General features: G+C 33.6%; 2 protein-coding genes across 6 annotated transcripts in view; both read left to right on the top strand.

Moving 5' to 3' along the window:
• The first annotated feature begins 73 nt into the window (after positions 1–73).
• LOC106162775 (uncharacterized) lies at positions 74–5,692 on the top strand. The gene is made up of 5 exons (XM_013540190.2): positions 74–225; positions 3,410–3,663; positions 4,010–4,238; positions 4,711–4,858; positions 5,294–5,692. The coding sequence occupies exons 2-5, from the start codon at positions 3,442–3,444 to the stop codon at positions 5,460–5,462; spliced, it is 768 nt and encodes a 255-aa protein (XP_013395644.2). The 5' UTR covers positions 74–225; positions 3,410–3,441; the 3' UTR covers positions 5,463–5,692.
• A 1,975-nt stretch (positions 5,693–7,667) lies between these two features.
• LOC106162771 (prominin-1-A-like) overlaps positions 7,668–21,357 on the top strand; it is a 45,608-nt gene continuing 31,918 nt past the window's right edge. For 3 of the 5 annotated variants that reach the window (XM_087005271.1, XM_087005268.1, XM_087005272.1), the window contains exon 1: positions 7,668–8,120. In XM_087005271.1, the coding sequence (XP_086861397.1) occupies positions 7,847–8,120 (274 nt within the window). In that variant the 5' untranslated portion in view covers positions 7,668–7,846. The remainder of the gene's footprint in view (positions 8,121–21,357) is intronic. The other 2 variants (XM_087005267.1, XM_087005270.1) reach the window with 1 other exon arrangement.

Below are 21,357 nucleotides of genomic sequence, written 5' to 3' on the forward strand. Positions count from 1 at the left end.
ACTTGTTACACGACCTCTCAGCTGCAGTGCTGCAGTTCAGTCGCGAATTCTGAGAAATTTATTTCTCAAGATTACAATAGGGTATTTACATGATAAGCGTGTCCCTTTTAAATATAATGTTTTTCCGTCGGAATATGTTTTGATAAGCAAGTAAAAAAATCATTAAAATTTATTTTTGTTTCGTGTGACGCACCAAGTCTTTATTTTAGGTGAAACAAACATCCGGTAAGTGGTCCACACCATCTCTTGCTCCAACGTATGGTAGATTACAAGAAAATGGGGATTTTCGGTGTTTTTGGACGCAATGGCAGTAATTGGAGATTGAAAGCTTTAGCCATTTGGAATTTAATTGCCTTCTCATACTTTTGCACCCTAACATCGCTTACTACATACCTGGTTTTATTTGAAATGATCCCATTTATCTTTGGAGAATTCGCTACTTCAGTTATGAAACATGACATTTTTACGTGTTTTATACTCCTACAAGTTGTAGGTAACGTTGTACTTGTGATCACAACCGATTCATCAATTCACAATCTACCTCCATTATGGAACAAACCAGAAATAAGGAATATATCTTCACGAAAAAGAAAAACTACTGATGAACAAAAGAAAAACTTAGTCAAAATTTCAAATCAGTCTGTGACCAGACGAAAAGATGCAGATAAGAATATGAACAGCAGCAGTGCAGGTACACCAGAAATGGATGCCAAAAGTCCTTTGCACAATGAAACGGAAGAAATAAATACAACAGTGTGTGATTCCTGCAATGCTTTAGCTCCAAAAAGAAGTCATCACTGTTTGTTGTGCAATGAATGCATCCTGAAACGTGACCATCATTGTTTCTTCATGTGCACTTGTATTGGCTTCTACAATCAAAAATATTTTATACTATGGTGTTTTTACATGTTCATTGGATCATTTTATTCCCTAGTCATCATCGCCATGTATTTAAAGAAATATTTTAATATCAGCTTTGGAATGTTTACTCTGTTAACTCTCTTGCCAAATACTCTCTATGGGTGGTGGTTTGAAAGTTCTGTAATTCCATACCAATTGTTAATAGTAGGAGTGTTTTATGCATGCTTGACTTGTGGGCTGGCAGCAGCAGGTTTCTTTTACTGGCAGCTTTACATTGTATTACAAGGACAGACTACATATGAAGCTTGGAAAGGAATACTAACATATAGCGACAGTGAAATGCTTTGCAATTTTAAGGATGTTTTTGGGCCTTTTTGGTATATTTCCATATTTTTGCCACTCCCCTTGCCACAAAAAGGATTAGGAGTATATTAAATTTACTACTCAGCAGCATCTACATTATTTACGTTTCATGTTATGGTAAATTAACTTTTGTTAATATCTGTAGTTATCTGACAGCTGTCCTATTGCCAAAAGGATTAGAAATATACTTTTTTGGGCTATGTTAATGAGATTTAATCTTGTAATATTTTGACCTTTTATCAGAGACATTTAATATCATTCTGCTTGCCACCAAAATGATTTGGAATATGCTAACTTTGTTTTTGTACAATGTTTTAGATGTTTTACAGTATTATAGTTTTGTTTATTAACATCTATCAAGCATGTGCCATTTTGATACTCTACCAGGGGCTCTTCTAGTTGTTACCATACACATCCAATTTTATAACAGAAGAGCCTTGGTAGAAGTACCATGTTGGTGCCTTTATACTTAAAACACTTTACTGCCAGTCAAAAGGATTAGAAATATTTATGTTTTAAGGCTGTATTAATGAGATAAAACGTAATATTTGATTTTTTGCAAAAGACTGTCCAAGGTAGATGATCCATACAGCCCTAGAGTTATGCTACCACATGCATTTAAAATTTTCACATTTATGTATTTTTGCCTGTCTTTCTAAGGTTAAAAAAACAACTTAAGTGAGCTATTTATAGCTGTTCCATAGTAACTGAATTTTTGCTGACTAGATGGATCCATAACATCACTCGTGAGATTCATTGATAAGGACTCTGTTCTGTTTGAAGTGTGTCTTCTAATTCTGGAGCAAAGATGACTTACTAGTATTGATTAATATGATATAGTTACTTGTTTATAAGATTAAAAAGTTTGAAAAGGGGGGTAAATATTTTAAGGATGCTTTGTATTTTTCACAACCCTGCCTAAGTGGTAAAAGAATCTCATATTGCAAAAGTATAATGGGGATCATCCACGAAAAGCCTACTAAGTGTCTGACATCAGTGCATAGCATCATGCTAGATTAGTTTCAAGTACGGGAATCCTTGTGAAGTAGGGTTAACTTTAAGTAGATGAGGATGAAACTCTACGCATCAGGAAGGTCATTTCAAGACTGTAACAAAAGTGATGCACAAAACATGGTGTTGTGCAGTTGACTCCATTTCAGCATTTCAGAAGAAAATAACCATAAAATATGTACAGGTGAATTCTGTCAGCTTTTATTTGTTGCAGCACTGCTTAGTTGTACATTATTTGTAACCCCTCTTTCCTCCAAATCCTGTGAAATCTTTATTGATTTTACATTTTTGTGCAATTATGTTCATTATTATGACAAACTGCAAAAATCATTATTTCTTCTGGCAAAAGACAGCATTTTGATTTGGTGAATGTTACCAGTACTTTTAATAAAGTTTGTTGGTATTTACTGAGAAATTACATTATGTTCCCTTTTTTCATAAAATTAATGCAGTAATAATTTGATGTCAGTGCTGTTGCTGTTTTTCATATTGAAGATATATGGCAATACTTACACATGAATTTCAAGAACAGCTGAACTAATCTTTGACAAATTAAAGAGTGATGAATGAATTTAAATAGCTTATTCTTGTTTATTTGACATAAAATTTTTTAACAAACTGACTTTATCAAAATATACAATTCACTTTGAGTACCTGTGTTGGAACCGTTCAAAATAAACCTGTGAGATGACTTGAACTATATCATGCTGTGGCTCAAAGATTTATTTAAGATATGTATATTTTAATGTATCCCATTTAACTCTAAAGGGTGATATAGCCATTTTCTAATTCAAGTTATGTCCTTGAGTATCATCATTAAACATAATTGAACTACTCAAAAATATTTGACAATTTTTTCAGTAAAAGTGTTATGCCAATGAAAATTTTGATCTTTTCTTTTAAGAAAAATTCAAATAATAATAATATTGTATCAATCTATCTATATAAACATGGGCTTTCCTTAGGAAGATTCAGGTTGCATAACTTTTTTTCACTCAATACACATAAACAATAAAAATGACAATTTGGATGGGTGTTTTTCACATGGAAATGCTGACTGGAATATTCCAGACAGACAAAGTTTAGACCAGTAGAAACACTGATATATATACATAAAAATGGTAATGATTAACTGAATGTGTGTATTGTGCCTTTTTATTATTCTATTTTCCAGACAATTGAAGGAAGAATTTTTCAGTCAGTGTCATGCCTAAAGTTAAAAGCAACTTAAAGCTTGCACAGTGCAGGAGAAGCACACAGAGCAATTTTCAAAGAGGCAATACCCCTTTACAAATTGTTAACCATGTCAAAAAAGAATTCGGTCTTAGTGCAAATAAGGATAAAGCTGCTGGAATGAAGAAATACATGAGAAATAAATTTGAGTTTTATGGGCTTCAGGCAACAGAAAGAAGAACTATAGAAAGACAGGTATTTATTTTTCAGATTGGAGTAATGTGTGTTATATATGCTAAAATTAGTGCAGTATGTGCATCAACTGTTTCTTGTTCACAAAAGTCTAAAAGCAGTTAGATTTTCAAAATAACCTTAAAATAAATAACCTGTGCTTTACATTTATTTAATTAACCATTTAAAGGATCTTTTAAGAATGTTTCATCCCATTATTATTTGTATCATAAAATATGTACTGGTACAGATGAGAGGTTTTATAGTGGTGATATTTCTAAAAAAAAAAGGTCTATGAATGCGTCTTGAGCAATTTTTGTCCCCAACCCTGCCTCAATGACAAAGTTAAAGTATGATTTTTGTTATGTAGGTCATGAAAAATTACCCAAAACTGAATGCATCATGCCTTTGGGAGGTGATGAAGTTAGCTTGGTCACAGGATCGCAGGGAGATGCAATACTTTGCTGTAGAGTGTGCGATACACAACAAAAACATCCTCAGCACAGACAAAACAACATGTTTAGAGACTGTGGAAAACATAAAAAACTTTCTTGTCAGTGAAAAGAGTTGGTGGGACACCGTTGATAGCCTAAGTGGTGGTAGGCCATAATTTCACATTGCTAAATATAATTTACTTGAGAAATATTGATGGAAAAGTGAAATCTTACGAGCCAAGTTATTGTTCACTGAAAATATTTCTTAATATTCTATAAACCAGCCCCATTCAATTGCATCCATTTGGATAATAGACTTCATTGAAGGTAGATTTGGCAAATTATTGAATTTGTAATATCTTAGAGAAATTTTGGGATTTGAAAAAAAGGTCTTCACCTTCAAAACAGTTCATGTTATCTGTTCATTAATTTACAACTTGACAGTGCAATACAGAATTTTTATGGAGCTTTATTTACCCAACTAAAAATGATGCACTTAATTTAGAAATCAATATTAAATTTTTGTTCAAGTTAAAAATTGTAAAAAAATTGCTGTAGCAATGAGCACTGTTCTATGAGCACTGTTCTATTTTAAATACATCAGATCTTTTCTTAAGTGAGTTTATACCTTTTTCAGTTGTAGGCTTCTTGGTAAGCAAATACCCTGCAGATCTAATACCAGTGATGGACCAATGGATTGATGATAGCGAAATGTGGCTGCGAAGATCTGCTATATTGCATCAGTTGAAATATCGTAAAGAAACGGATGAGGATAGATTATTCAGGTTGTAAAGTTTCACGCGCATTTTGAATAGACACCTATTGAAGTGATAATAATGTTAGTTACAGGCACAATGGGCCATGTGCATTGCCACCTCCCCCAGAACTTTAGTGATGCTCTTTTTTCCTGAGAAAATAACTATAACAATTTGCTGAGTGAAGCAAGAAATTTTATCCTTGTGCACCCCTTTCCCTCGGCAGAGCCCAGTGCCAGTGCTTTAGAAACATTTTTAATTGTCTTAACATTACCTCCTTTGACAGATTCTCCCTTCATACTGAAAATATTTCTTAAATTGGTTGTTTTTGCAGTTATCTCCAAACAAATGTTAAAAACAAATATGTCTGTGGGCTGATTTGACTCAACATGATGGTTAATCTTTATTTCGGTAATTTGTGTTTATTTCTTCTTTATTTTATCGTTTCTTTATCAATTTTTACAGGTACTGCTTACAAAGGGCTCATGAAAAAGAATTCTTCATACAGAAGGCTATGGGCTGGGCATTGAGAACTTACTTCAGCACCAACTCCAGATCCGTCAGAGCTTTCGTCAAGAAGAATGAATGTGTTTTGCCAAAACTGACAGTAAAAGAAGCCTTAAAGCATGCCTAAATTGCATTTTTCATCATAACTGCCCTCACAGTTTTTAAACATTTAAAAATACTTATGTTACCTTTTAAGCAACTGAATTGTATATAATAACACCAAACTCTACAACTGCTTTCTGTTTGACATATTGAGATATTTTATTAGATTTTAATTTTAATGAAAAGGCTCCTATGTCAACGATGGTGTTATTGTAAAATAAATATATTTTAAAATAATTATATAATAAGCCAATATTGTGAAGACTTGCATTGTTGCCAGATTTAGCTTTGTTATTAGAATTGTAATGCAGCAGTTTTATCTGGCTTCTAGCACGTAAGAAAATATAATACGGACGTTACAGACGGCGACCCACGCTCGACTAAAACCTTGATTGGTTAGTCGACCTAAAGACCACAGAAAACGACTTAAGAATACCGTACTAGTCCACCGTTTTGAAAAAAAAAACTTTTCAAAATCAAATTTTATAAAATTGCCATTTCTACCTCATAGAAAATTTTGTTCGCTTTTTTTTTCAAAGAAAACGGTGAAAATCCAGGTAGATAAAAAAATGACAAACCACGTGCACTTTCTTCAACGTTTTAAATGCTTATATATCAAAGAAATCGATCTGCCATTGGTCGAAAAATACTGTACAAAAGTTTTGTAATATTTCTAACAATATAAGGTAAGGTTTCGTTAGGCAACGGAAACGGAGAAAATCGATCTTCGGATCAACACAGGTCTTTATTAATACGGAAAACATGCTTTAGGTAACCGTAAAATAAATAAGCATGAATAACATGGTATAATCTGTCTGCATGCTTTCCTCATATCCTCCAACAGATTCGCAATATTTAAAGTGTGTAAAAGTTTGTCCCCACCATAAGTTGTAAAGTTTTGTGTGTTCATCCCCAATAGGCCAATATTCAGTTTTAGAAATGTACATCAAATGTGCTAGAGAAGCCACGGTTGTGACATTCTCACATCTAGACCACCAGCTAAATACGGCAAGTAAAGTTATTAAAAGATATAACATTACCGCAAATATAAATGTCCATGAAGCTAAACACGGTGTATACGTCAGAAGCTGCTATCTGCCTTTCTTTGGTGCAAACATAAAAGGAAAAAAGTCTTACAACCCATTTCCATAGATTAGATCGACCTACTTGAGATCGACCTAACTCCCTGGGGGTTCACGCTAAATAGCTGTCAGCCGGGCGGACACGAAAGTTAATTACCCCTTTCAGCTTGTAGCAGGCGGGGAAGGACACTTAAGGGGGATTATCTGACAGTAATCTAGTGAGACTCCCCGCGGTGATAGATCGATCTAAAGTTGTGGGAATAGACCCTTATATTACCATACACCTTCGTTAGTTGTGTTGTTTATGAAAGGAGCACGTTCTTTCACCGAAATATTGCAATCCGGCTATTAATGTGTTACACAACGTGCCTCTATCCCGTCTAAATTACATTGGAAAATGATAATACAATAACTGGCGTATTCAATGTGTTCAGATCTGTTGACCGATGTACTGGCTTGTTAATCTTTATCCTTTTTAAGAGAAATTAATAAAACAAACAAAAGTAACTGAAATAAATAACTACAAGCACATATAAAAAGCTCAGTGCCTATTACGTTGTGATTTGTAGTCCTCTTTCCAGACTTTCTTTTAATAATAAAGTGTGCAGGGTATTTTGTGTTACAATTTGCAGCCCACATTTTACACTGCATAACATTTTATAATAATAAGAAGAACAAAATTTATTTATTTATTTATATATAAATAGTCTAAAATCCATATAAAATTTTCAGTAGACTTTACATGGGTAAAATGAACAGAATAAGATGAATAAAGTAAATGAAAAGGTAGTTAAAATAATAAATTACTCATAAATTATTCCAGTTAAACTTTTGGTCTTCTCGTTATTTAGTGTGTATGCCTTCTCTGTCTCTCTTTATCGCCGCCACGCCCTATACACCCTCTTTTGTCTTTTTCCTTCCCGTCCCTTCCTCATTCAGGTGTAATATAGTTTATGTATACATGTACAACAACAATTTGGTTAATCTCTAAAGTGTTTGTTTGTTTTCATACATCATTACTTCACAAATTTCTCAATAAAAAATGACTAAACTGACGGATGAATAATGTCACGATTCAAGAAACAAAGCTCCAATATTTTTGAGTCACACCTCAAAAATCAACAGACTGACGTCATCGGTCAAGGTCAAAGGTCAAAGGAACTGTGATAGGAAGTAGAAGATTAGCCGCGACTGTTGTTAGCCGAAGTCGGCAGTTACACGACAGAGGCGTTTTTATACTTGGTATTGCTTTAAGACGCTGTAGATTGTAATTTAAACACATTTTAAGTATTAATCAACTGCCTATAAGCTGCTGGACGGTTTAAATATGTCTCCTAGGACTAAAAACCCATGGGTTTCTGTGGGTGTAGCTCTAATGATGGCTATCAGTTTAAATTCGATGTCATATACATGGGCTCAGACAAGTACATCGAATACTACAGTATCCTCGGGTTCTGGTGAGGCTTCGTCACCAGATACTTTTCTACAAAGGCCAATAGATAAAGCAATGGATCCTCTGTATAAGATGACCAACTATTTTCTACAACTGGTTAAAGGAAACACCGGCATCACTGAGTACGTCGACGAGTTGGAAAGAAGTGGTAAGTCGATATAAAGTTTGTGTAAATCCTCACACCACCACTTGTTAGTTTGGTAGATCTCATTCCTAAAGTTTACAGTAGTGTTCACTTCACTCAGATGGAACTAGACTGGGATGAAGTGAATTGCGACGGTTTCGTGTAATTTCGATGATCATGAATTCACCTGTTGCATAAAATTAAAGAGTAGGTGTAAAGTGGTAAAAACTTGTTTCCATATTTCAAACATACCTTAGTTCTGGATTCAGTTTTAATATTATTTGGCCCATAAGACCAATAGTACATATCACCTCTAGACTCTGCATATATCTTCTTGCTAAACTTGTCACCATATGATTAGATTTATTGTTTTCAAACAAATTTGGCGAAACAGCTAGTTTATCTTTGGTATTAGCAGAAACTAATGAACATTGTCAAAATCTTCTTGTAACAAAAGCGGCTTCCCCAATGTGAGTTATGCACATATATTTAGATATATAAGTGTGTAATAGTGGATTAGTACATGTAATTATTGGTTGCATGTATTAACACATTTTATTCATATAAACACAATTAGTGTCCAAAGCCATAAGAACACTAAATGTATATATATTGAAATGAACAAGATGCCTGCATGCAGCCTTTTGTGCATCAAACTTTGATTTGTGGCCTGAAAGTGACTACACCATTTGTGACATGTCCTTGCTTTATAAGATATTTACATAAACAGGAATTTAGCTTAATTAATATTATAGTTATAATCAGTGATTAAAATGTCTGTGGCATATATTCCTATAACCCCCATTAGTCTGATTGGTTGTATGTAGATTTCCAAATGAAAAAAAAGAAATCCTGTGTTTGTTCAGCAGAGTTACAAAGTGACAAATGGATTTTTGAACCCAATCCTTCAAAGGTAACTAAAGTGAAGTTATTTGTTGGAACCTCTTAACTGTGGAATATTTGACTTATTTTAAGGAAAGACTTGAAACCTTTTTAGGGCTATTATATTGGCAAAAGAATGTTCTGAAGCTATTTATTGTGCAGCAAAGACACATTAACCTCTTAAAGCATGGAGCTTGGTTCTAGGTCAGAAATGTAAGAATACCAACATTCATATTAGTTTTCGACATGTGCTTAAATGCATATTTGCTTTTATTCTTTGGATAATATGTTGTTTTACTTCATGCAAAAGAGGAATCATCAAAACATAAACATATCTTTCACATTTCATATTTTTGTATTATTTCTTTATTAATAAACAATTTATCAACAGTAGAAATTGTCTGTGTGCTTAGCAACTGGCTATTTATTTGCCTTACCATATTTTTATAATTATATAATATGACACACACCTTTTAACAAACTAACTAGAAGAGGTGTGATGATAAATTATAAAGCAGTTGCCCTACAAACTATGAATCTACATACAGCATATCTGATCTTGCTTAGGATGACATCATGCATATTTCAAGGAGGCAACCATTTCAATATTTCAATAAAAGTGAAGATCTACAACTGCTAACAGTTTGGTTTTTTGAAAGTATTATTTTATCTTAAAATCTGAATACAAATTATTGCTCAGCATGCATCAGTGTATGCATGTAGTGGTCAAAAATGTAAAGAACTGAGTCATATATCATACAATGTGATACTAACCATATCACAGTTTGCATCCGTAAAGATAAGAAAATAACGTCAGTCCCTTGTGTCATAACTCCCAGGAAGTGATTCTCATAAAAAAGGGTAGGATTTCACTGGATTAAAATATTATCCCAACTGTAAGATCCAATTGATGGACATAACAAAAGGATCTTGTTATTTTATAAATAATTGTCCATTTTTCTCAGTCTCATCTGTCTTCAACCCATCTATGGTGGAGTGTAACATGTTGTGCTAACCGACTAATTTTGACCTCCTGGCTTGCTCCAAACATGTGTTTTTATTTCAGGAGTTGTAGTTTTAAGGTAACTCAAAAACAATTTGACTTGCCCATAATGAAAAAAAAAATCCATTTAGGAAAATAAGTCGATTTTGAAGAAACTTAAGGGTGTGCTGTACACATTTAAAGATTTCCCAAATTTATTTTATTTTTTATATAGATCTACAAATCAAGCAAAGTTACTAATTTTCCTAATAATTATCTAATATGACAGATATAATATTACATAGGTCAGTCATTTGTAATTAAAGAATTAAACTGAAAATGGAATAAAACATGGAATACAAGTGCAGGGAGGGCGCGAGCAATGATTTGTGAGTAGTAAAAAAAGTTTCCCCTAAGAAAATTAATTTTGGCGAGTAAATCCTGTATAAAGTATCCTGTATGTAGAGGTTACGAGTATTCATATCTTGGTGTTTTGTTACCTTGTGATGCAAAAAATATATAAAACAAGTACACCACCTGGGTCTCAAATTAAGGTAATTATATCAAAAATATGTTAGTCTGCAGAAGTTTCATGATTTTGATGAATTCAAAGTGACGCTAATTTATTACTCTGTTGAAGGAAACATATCTGAGCATATTATGCTATGTTTTTCTGTTCTTTTTGATTTATTGCTTGTCTTGTAAATGTCACAACCAAGTGCCCTTTTGCAAAAGTCAAGTGTTTTTGACTTGAGTATCTTAGATGTTTTATTGTTTTTGTCATTTATTTCGTATTCAATTTTAGATGCAAATTAAGGGAAATCTTTTCCCATTCAAAGTGAAGCAATTTTTTCATTGTTGTATGGGTACATTGCTCTGCTCCTTATCTAAAAATTCTTTATCAGAATCACACAATTGTTCCATATTGTATAAACAGTGCTTGAAAATTATTAAAGGTGAAGATAATCAGAAGACTGTGTGAATTAAGTTCTTGCCTGAAGTAGAAATATTGCTCCCATTAGTCACAGGTTACAACCAGTGATACATGTATCCTTCCTTCAACAGAAAGGTCCATGGTAAAAAGGGATATCAAGTTGAGGATAGTTTTAAGCTGACAAAACCATTGTTAAAAGTCCATGCATAAATTCTTGGTTAGACCTACCCCTTTTCATATATTGAATTACAGCACTGATTGGTTCAAACTGTATATTATTACAATGATACCAGATTCACAAACAAAGGAGGGTTGAGAAACTGCTGCAGCTTTCGTAGATTGGAATTCCTTACAGTATATTGTTGATACCTGTCTCCTCATTAGCTATTGTTATCTTTAACTGAACTGGGGACTAATATAAGTTCAGTCAGCTTTATTGGGTACAATGAGAAATATAGTGCTCACAGGCATACTAGAAATAGTTTGTTAACAATTTGACTTCAGCATCTGAGATAATCTTTGCATCGAATTTTTTTCTCCTCTGAGCCTGACTTTATCTAGTCCTATATGTGTCCTGCAAGAAAAGATATTGAAATAACAAAGCTTGGATCTGTGGACAAAGTATCCCTCAAGCACTTATTTACCATAGCTTAAACCACGGCTAGCGCGTAGAACAAAAGACTCGGCCGTGCTGTATGCGACATACAAGCACGTCATGTACGAGTGCGTTCCACGGTCTGTTGCACTACTAGTGTAGTAGCCAATCAGAGGCCGTGGTTTAAGCCAGATACAACACTCGTCGCCGAGCTGTACGTGAAAATTACTCGTGTATTGTCTCGCCTGCGGCTCGCCAATACACTCGTAATATTTCACGTACAGCTCGGCGACTCGTATTGTATCTATCACATATTGGGGGATCCACAGGTGTGGTTTTTGTCCCTCTGTGAGTAATTGTCAAGATTGTATTGCTAACTGGGGTTAACTGCGCCCAAGGTCCCAGGCTGACCAGAGAGGACTGATACATGAAGGATACATTAAGGAACCCCCTTATGTCCATTATATTGCTCTCACTTCACTCTACCCCCCATCACCTTTTTACTGCCCCTTCTGCCTTGCTCAATATTCATTGTAGAGCCATACCAAGAATCATACCTTGTTGAGTTTAAAATTTATTTGACATGAAATGGACAGCAAGGTAATGACTGTTTTGTATATAATTGCATGCCTTGGTTGGTATGATTACCTTGGGCATGACAGTTATGTGTTTCTTGTAGGAACTATAATACGTCTCTGCTGTTTAGGCTTTAGAAGTGTGTAATACTTTCTTCATTTGGTTCAGTAGCTAGAGCCCTCATTTCTAAATATTTTAGACTTTTGTTATAGGGTATGTAAATAAAACACAAAACATTGAACAAAGACCAAGTAAACTAGATTTAGAACATGTAAATCGGGTTTTAATTTATTATGAACCAAGCCCATATGTTGATATGATGGTCATATAATTAGCACCGATGAAGACATTATTTTGAACAGAAAGGACTGGATTTGCCATTAAAACAAATCATTAGGTTATTAAAAAAATAAAAATCAATTTTCCCCAGCCAGATTTGGTGACTAATTGATGAAAAAAATTTATAATGTTTTATAATTTTCTATCATAAGCATGTCTTTCAAAAACAGATCTTTTTTATGCTACCCAAAACCAAGTATGCTGCAAATGATAAAAGCATATGTGCTCACATGCTTATATATATAGTTTGTGTGTATGTGAGTTCAGATCAATATTTACAAGCATGACATGAAAGAATGAGTCAACCTAACAGCTCTCTATGCATTTTTTTACCAATCCAAACATAGTACTGCAGTTAAAATGAGATAAAGGATTTTCCAGACGAAGAAAGAATTATAATAAGACATGTATTATAACTGATGCCAGTCATGGAGAACCATATAATTATTTTTTTTGTTGTGTTCACCCTGTTAAAGCCCATATAATATGGTGTGATAGGTGCATGTACACTGCTTATCTAATCTGGAGAGGCAGGACCAACTAAGTGTTAATCTATGGCTTCTCTTGCACGTTTTTTTTTATAAATAGACTTATACAGAGTTTAATATTCAAAGATGGTGCTATATAATCTTATCATTTAGATAAATGTTATATTTGGATAGGCAATTTGAACTTCAACCGCACTTTAATGGCTTTTGCATGTTGTCCTCATTTTGCACAACATCTTTTTTGCAGTTACATCTTTGTTTAAGGAGTAGATTGAGCAGTGTAAAACTTTAAAATATTGCCTGGCTCTATTGCATGGTTATGTTTTGTTCTTTGCTAACAGTCATGCTCCATGCCAGTAACCAACACTGTTCCAGATATCATCTTTATCTTTCTTTTTCTTTTCAATAAGAATAGTTTAGTCTTTTTCTTGTTTTCAACCATATAATTAGTAGTAACATTGGATAAATGGCCATGGAATTTAAGATATTATAGGAGTTATATGTTAGTGCATATAATAACTTAGTAACTGTAATTAAGGCTTCATTCACATGCAATGTCTATTTTCTAAATTCTATTTTCTATTCGCGGTATGTCTTATGATCACGGTCTGTGCCCTGAATATCCTGCGGTGTAATTACTGGCAGCGCGAGCCAGTTACTATAAGTTACTATAAGTAACTGGCTCGCGCTGCCAGTAATTACGCGGCGGGATATTCAGGGCACAGACCGTGATCATAAGATACCGCGAATAGAAAATAGATTTTTAGAAAATAGACATTCCATGTGAACGAAGCTTAAGACATTATCACATTTTTGGATATATTTCCTTGTCTTTGAAATGAAAAGAATGGAAATGGCTAAAAATGGTAAGAGATATTCTTTGTACAATTTTTTAGACTTGAAAGCTTACATGTAATAACATTTCCAAGTTAAAGTATTAAAGATGTACCTTTGGCAGACCTTTATCTTGGACACTAACACCTGTCAACTGTTACACCCCATGCACATGTAAATTTACATGTAAATGGCTAACAGGCCTCATGAACAATAGCCAGAGATTTGTGATTGCAAATGCCAAATTAACAACTCGAACTGCAATCTCTTGATGCTAACATAAAAACAAGTGGTCGTGAGCATCACATAAAAGAGCATGCACAATTTAACCAGCTTTTGTCTGGGTCGATCACAGGAGTTTTTTCTTGCAGTGCACGTAGGGGTTTATTTTCTCAACCCCGAACTATTTTTCAATAGGGGAGTGATGTGTTCTCAACATGTATGGAGTGTACCAAGGGTTAGCAAAGAACATAAACGTTTCACGGGGTGTATCACCAAGTTGGCTGTCGCTGTTTTTATGTATTTGTGCCATGAAATGAGGGTTTGAGCTGTTAATTTGATGTTAGCAATCACCAACCTAAGTTGGTTGTTTTCTCTAAAGAACTGACAATTTACAGTCTTGTATAACAGTACACATTCACCATAATCTCTCTCTCTCTTTCATATATTCCAAACAGTTTCCCACTTGATGGGAGGAAGCTGTCTGTGGGGTGAAATTTTACTTAATACTGGTGGGCCCTATGGATGGATTTTAACACTAGACTGTGGCATACAGTGCCAGGTTTTCAACAGGTGATATAAGCAGATGGTGCATATTTATCAAAAGGAATAGAGAAAAGAATTCCCGTTGTAATGACTCTGCTTTATTGAGCCTGGTGTTACTGAACATAAGATGTGTTATACAATCATATTTCCTATTTGTGTACATTTTGTATAATATGGTTTATAGACATAATAAGGATATATTACTGGATCCAATAGTTAGATCTTAGATTAAATTAATGTGTACCTACACATTTTTATTGCATGATATAGATTGTACTCGCATTTATGAAGAAATCTGTATGAGGTTGTGGTTCACCTGCCTGCTTTCTAAAAAAAAAAGAAGTTTTTTTAGATGCCCTGGAGAGTCCCGAAAGTATTCAGATGCTTTCTCTCAGATGAATTATTACCCCTGCTGAGGGTTTTTTCCCTTCAGTGCAGAAAGGATGTTTCTTTTCAGGTGACTAGGGTTGAACAAAGAACTTTGTGACATTTGATATATAAACAAAATTCATACTACTCAGATATAAATGAAATACAGAAATTTAAATCAAAAGTTTTTTTTAAAATGGATTGAAGCTCTGCAGATGTCAACACAATTATAAATAAAGATCCCTGGTGTAAACGTGGCCCTTTTAAAAGAATATAATTATGTAAGTAGGTATAATGTCATATTCAAAGCAAGTATGGTTTTAGTTTGCATAACAGATGGTTCCTACTTTCATTCTTCTAACCTCATAATAAATTTTTGTGAGAGAAAGTTCATGAGTTGCGTTTGACATTTTGTGCAATTCAAATATAAAATTTAAGAGAATCTTTTCTTGTTCACAGAAGATTAAAATGATAGGTCATTGTTCATAAGTCTTGTATTCACTAAGAAAACAACATGAAAATAGAAATGTCATGATGTAGAGTGTGAAGATGAAATAATAAATTCTAGGTTTTATGTCATGTCATCATGTTAAGTATAAATCTAAAGTTATCTTCTTGTATATGTATACTTGTATCTGTACATTTTTGCTGGTATATACTGGGGTGCAAGTAACAATAAATATTTGTAACCCTTGGTTAAGTCTTAATGACTCCCAAAGGCTTGCAAAGAATCCATATTTAATGTGGCTTCTCCTTTCACCTGGAAACATGATGTACTTGGAGGCAAAACCTTACTGGTTCCAGGTACTGAGATTGATTTTTTTTTTGTTGTAATATATATATAAGTAAAAAAAATGAGAAAAATGTCTGATTTTTTCTTTTTGGCTGCAAAGATTATTTGAAAGAAAAGAAAGGAATAAAATAGAATGATATGACTGCATTTCTAGTAGTTAAAAAGAGCTCAGCCATAACACTTGCTCAGATTATTTGTAGTGATAGAGGTGAGAGGAAACAGAGATGTTCTTTCTCATTTGTGTATTTGCAAACATTGATTTCTGTCCTGTGTTTCATGTCAATTTGGCACCCTGTTAGCTGGGAAGCTGTCAGAATGCATTGCTCACACACATAAAACAAAATATTGGCTGGGTTTATATATATATATATATATATATATATATATATATATATATATATATATATATATATATATGCATGTATTTTACTTGCCAGTAACTAAATTTTTATTTTTTGTAAGAGAAAAGCATATAAATAAGTAAATATAAATTTTGTTTTAAGTAATGGGCTATACCATAGCATTTTCCCACACCAACTTGATTTTCCTTTATAAAAGTATTTCAAATTATCAAATATTCCGATGGAAAAATGAGGAATCTTATAGAAACTCTTTTACTTTCATGGTGGAAATGAAAGATGCAGCAAGTGCTATGGAGGAAATATTATGTTACACAGAAATGTACTAGTACACACATGAAGAACAGCCCAAACGAAATGCAATTGATCCTCCTAAACCTTTCGTAAATTACTTGGGCATTGTGAGACAAAATAAGCCTTACTAGTAAAGTCTTTCCTCTGTGTGCGTGTGTGTGTTTGTTTATATATTTGTGTGATGTGAGTGGTTACCACATATTAAGCTTAGTTTATTGTAAGGTTAAAGCATGGAAAGGAATTTTTTCAAATCTTTTCAATGATTTAGCTTTCTTTTATAACTATGTGGAACTACTTCCTTGTTGGTCTGGTTATAGGGCGTCCTAAAATTCCTGTCATGGAACAACTCTGACTGCACTCAATACTGTTTTGAATAAAAACGGTTTTAAGACTTAGTTCAGGAAGTAGATGTTGAAATCGCAGTTTTCATAAGTGTGTTGTCTTGAATAACCCACTGTAAGTCACTGCCCACCTGCTGACCACTTTCCTAGGGGATTATGTAGGAATGAGGGACACGAAAACCCTCCTGGAATATGAATCAGTTTTGGTTAAAATAGTGTTGGACACATCTAATATAAACCATTGCAACTTGTGTGTTTTTGTGATAAGATAAGTAATGCCAGTTATATGATAGTTGCTAAGGATTTGATACCCTGGGTGGGTTCACACACACACAGTAAACGGAATGATTCTTAGCTCTATATTTTACATCATTAGTCATAACTGTAATCTTGCTCTATCTGTATATCATGACTTTTGAAATAGCTTCCCATGAATAAAATATACTGCACAATGTTAGTTGCTTCTGTTACAGCCTGGCTATCCTTACTGTGATCAGCACTAGTATTTTGAATTTCTGTTAGAAAGAGAAGGATCCCCAGTTGTTCTGTCTTATGTGAGTGTACCCTGTGATTAATTTTGCTGTGTGCGAAGTTTGTGTGTAGAAGTCAAATCCTCACGTCATCCATCACCTTACTTGTAATAGAACATACTATGCATGGAGAAGTATTTTCAAAATAGTCACAATAAAGATAATTAAAAGTTCAATAAAGTAAAACATATAAATGAAATATATTCTCTTTTAAGGAGATTGTTTGAAAATATGAAAAAGTAGATATTGCTATTAAAGGTATACCATACATTTTTTGCACCAAATTTTTAAAACCATTCCTTGAGAAAAAAGCATTTTTTCCTAAGTACTCACCAATCATTACTTGACCTGTGCCTGCACTTGGTTAACTTTGCATATATTGTACCATTTGTAATTAAATAACTTTGTTCTTAATGAATCATGATTCATTTAAACCACCATGGCCTTCCTAAAATTTCAATATCAAGAGGAAATATCTATGTCAAGTGCTTTTATCCGAGGGTTTTAATAGTTTTTAAGGTCTGAATTGGGAAAGATAAGTAGCTTTACAGGATGTGTATAGACTTGAAAAATATGACAGAAAAATTGTCTTACACATACAGGTTACCTTTATATGAAAATGTTTTATGCAATTTCTTGCTTTTGCTTGTACATGTTCGATTTATGTTATTTTTCATTTTTTTGGTGATTTGTAATTTGCTATATAAAACTGCACTACCGTAGTTATCAGGATTGCAAAACAGTTGGGCTTTGCAGGTTTTATATACATGTAAGTGAGACTGAAATTTAAGAAGGAATAACAGACTTAAGTCAAAGTTGACGCTATTTGTTACCTTTCAGGTTTAGTTACTATTGGTATTGTCATTATGTGCTTTAATCTGTTTACTTTTTAAAAGGAGTTTGTGTATGTTCAGAGCTGTAGGGTTTTCAGTGTTAAATTGTAATTTTTAAAAATTTTATGTTATAAACTGGTGAACATTTCTTTTGAATTTGTAAGAATATTTTTCATTGGTATTGTTTTCTCTTGTAAAATGTTTTATAACATCATAGTATGATGTTTACTAGTATAGTGATATGGTGGAAAAGCAAATATTTAACCACAGGCTTTGTGGAATATATTGAGGAGTAAAAAGGTATAAGCCATTTATGTCTTGGTTAGAAGATGCACGCCTATGTCTGGTTTTGTGAGCTTGCAAGCTGTACAGATATGTTTTATAATTGCAATGGGTTAGTGTTCCTAAAAAAAGGCATATTATTCCAAATGTTATACCATCATGCACAGGACAAATGTCACTGAAAATATACAGAGTAATAAAGTGATAAAATCTGATTTTCTCCAGATCTTTGCATAGGGTACTGCGAACACCAATCCATCAAATAATCAAGTATATATCCTCAGTAATGTAAGTGATCAAGCTGGCATTTTTCTACATGTAACATAAATTAAAAGTTAAAAGGCAGTATTGGGTATATTTTGCGTGTGAGAGAAAGAGAGAGAGATCCTACGAGTACAGGAACTTGTCTTTTAAGAGGTACGGACTCTGGATGATACTCTTGAGTCAGCACCTAGACAACAGAGGTTCCTTGTTCCTGATGACCTCCATGAAGCATAGAGCCACTACCATGGTATCTATGTAGATCATGTCACAGAGGGTAGATAATTGTTATTTGGTTAGGCGGGAATAGTCAAGAATAGAACTTATTTTTAGAATTAATGGATAGGTGTTTTGGTAAAAATGATTTTTGTAATAACTTGTTATAATGCAGAGCTCAAATTGAAATGGCCTTTTCAAGGAATTAATTATGAAAATACAGAGAATACACGTTTAATAACACGATCATCGAAATTTCACATTACTGTGATATTTTCTTTTTTTGAAAAGTTATCAAAAAGGATATATCGAAAAAGTCTTCCAGTGAAAGGGTGCATTCAGCTAAGATAGATAAGTGATTTAGGATAACACTGCAGTATTTTGAAATGCTTGATAACACAATCTGTCTATAAACAGTTATCTGGGTTGAGTTTTGGGTAAACAGTGGTTCTGTTCTGAATAGTCTGATTCTCACAGTTCATCACAGCAGTGGTGGTAAACAGTAAGATATTGGCATGCAGGTTTTGTATCTAATTGTAACCCTACTGCTTTCTGCTGACCTTTCTCAGCATCTCTGTGTCTTCAATAATTCACACTCAAGGTATTTGCCTGGTTTTGCTTCCAGTGATATTTATTATTGAAGGTAATAGTTGCTCAGTGATAATGCACTTACTTGGCATGACCTGGATATAGATTTAGGCTGCAGTTGGAAGGGAAACATGTTTATGTAACTTTTTTTTTATAATTATTAAAGCCAATATTAAGAATTATATAATTTAACAAAACATAGCTGTTTGTGATTCTTTGTTATTTGGCTTGTGGTTGTTGCTAATTTGTGCTGTTATGTAAAAGCATATCACATTGATATCTGTTGAATTGGCACTAAGAATTGTTTTTTTGCTGCTGGGTCACTGAAAAGCATTTCCTTTGGACATTTTTCTGCTAGCCATTTTGAAAGGAATATTTCAGTAAATACACCAACAGGTGTATTTACTGAAATGAATCAAAAGAACAGAGTCTCTCTCATCTGGCTCACACCTGCCTCTTGTACTGAAACATTCTGAACATCCTCTAGCTTGCATGTGGTCTCTGTATACAAAATGATTTTTTTTTGCCAATTTTGATGAGCAGTTAATTATTTAAGAAAACTACTGTTGGTGCTCTGATAGGTTTGAGTTCTCCCCCATCCCCCATGACACTTGTGTAAAGGTATATATATGTCAGATATTGTGCTTGTGTTGGTAAATTAGGTGATATGAGTGCTCGGTTATATTTTTACTATTCCAACAACTTTTAGTTTACCACTAAACAGTTTTTACTTTTCTCAGTATCTTTCGTCACTGCTGATGTACATATGATTTTTGTGATATTGCTGAGAACAAATGAAAAATACCTTTTCTTTATGCAGATTAAAGATATAACTAAGTCTAGATTTGATCATGTTGGTAATAAGACTGTATATTTGCTTGAAAAGGAACTCTAACATTGAGAAAAAATCATTTTATCATGAAATGAAGTGCCTTGGTGCAATTTTCTTGACAAAGTCACAGAACTCTTGCAGTCCTTACAACATTGACAGGTTTATGCTTTTACAATGGTAGCACCTGTTGTGGTGTCATTGAGTGAAAGCAGTTTTCAAGGCATCTGCATAAAAACTAATGTCTAAGAAAGGCCACCTGTTTAAAAAAGTTTAACCTCTTTTCTTTGGTAAGAATGGTAAGATCTTTGACTATTTAACTCGCAATCATCTTTCTCTGTATTCATTGACAAGTGATGGTGTTTTTGTCATTGGTATTTTTTTCTAGTTGCCACAAATATTTTTCTTTCATATGGTATGAAAACAGTGATTTGTCAAAGAAAATTATAGTGGTTAAAAAGTGGAATTTCTTTGTACTGCTGCATTGATGATGTAGCCAAGTACAATTATTGTACCACTGGTAGGCAGTTGCCTTTGTTCCTTCAATTCATTTTGTTGACAGGGAAATACATTGTGAAGCTGTTTGTCAGCTATTAGTGTAATGTCATATTATGCTCTCTCTCTCTCTCTCTCTCTCTCTCTCTCCTGTCAGTGAAGGAGTAAAATGGTTTAATGTCTCTGACAGTAGCCATCAGAAGTATTTTTAGCTTCTCATAGTCTAGTCAAATCATCTACCTGCATGATAGAAGAGTATTGATTGCCTCTCAAGAGGCAGTAATGAGAAGACATATAATATATATACATATATATTACACACTGTACCGGCATCATGCAAGTCTGTCATGGCTGCATGCAACTTCAAAAACCTAATGTATATCAGTCATTACACAGCACAATGCTGTGCTATGTGAAAGGTGTATTCTGCCAAGACAGTCATGAAAACTGCTTATGTCACTTTCTGTAATATGGCTTAAGATATTTGTGTGATCTATTAGGTATAGATACATCATAACATGTATAGATTTTGACTCAGATCTAAATTTCTAGCTGGAAATTTATGTGCTTTTTTCTTATAATTATATGATATAATTTTGTTTAGTCAGCTTTCTATTTTATCAATCACTAAAGGGAACTTTGTCAAATAACTGATATGATATCATCAGAATGGTGC

This window comes from Lingula anatina, chromosome 2, assembly GCF_051362555.1.
Source record: "Lingula anatina isolate TDL-2025a chromosome 2, LinAna3.0, whole genome shotgun sequence".
Taxonomy (NCBI): domain Eukaryota; kingdom Metazoa; phylum Brachiopoda; class Lingulata; order Lingulida; family Lingulidae; genus Lingula; species Lingula anatina.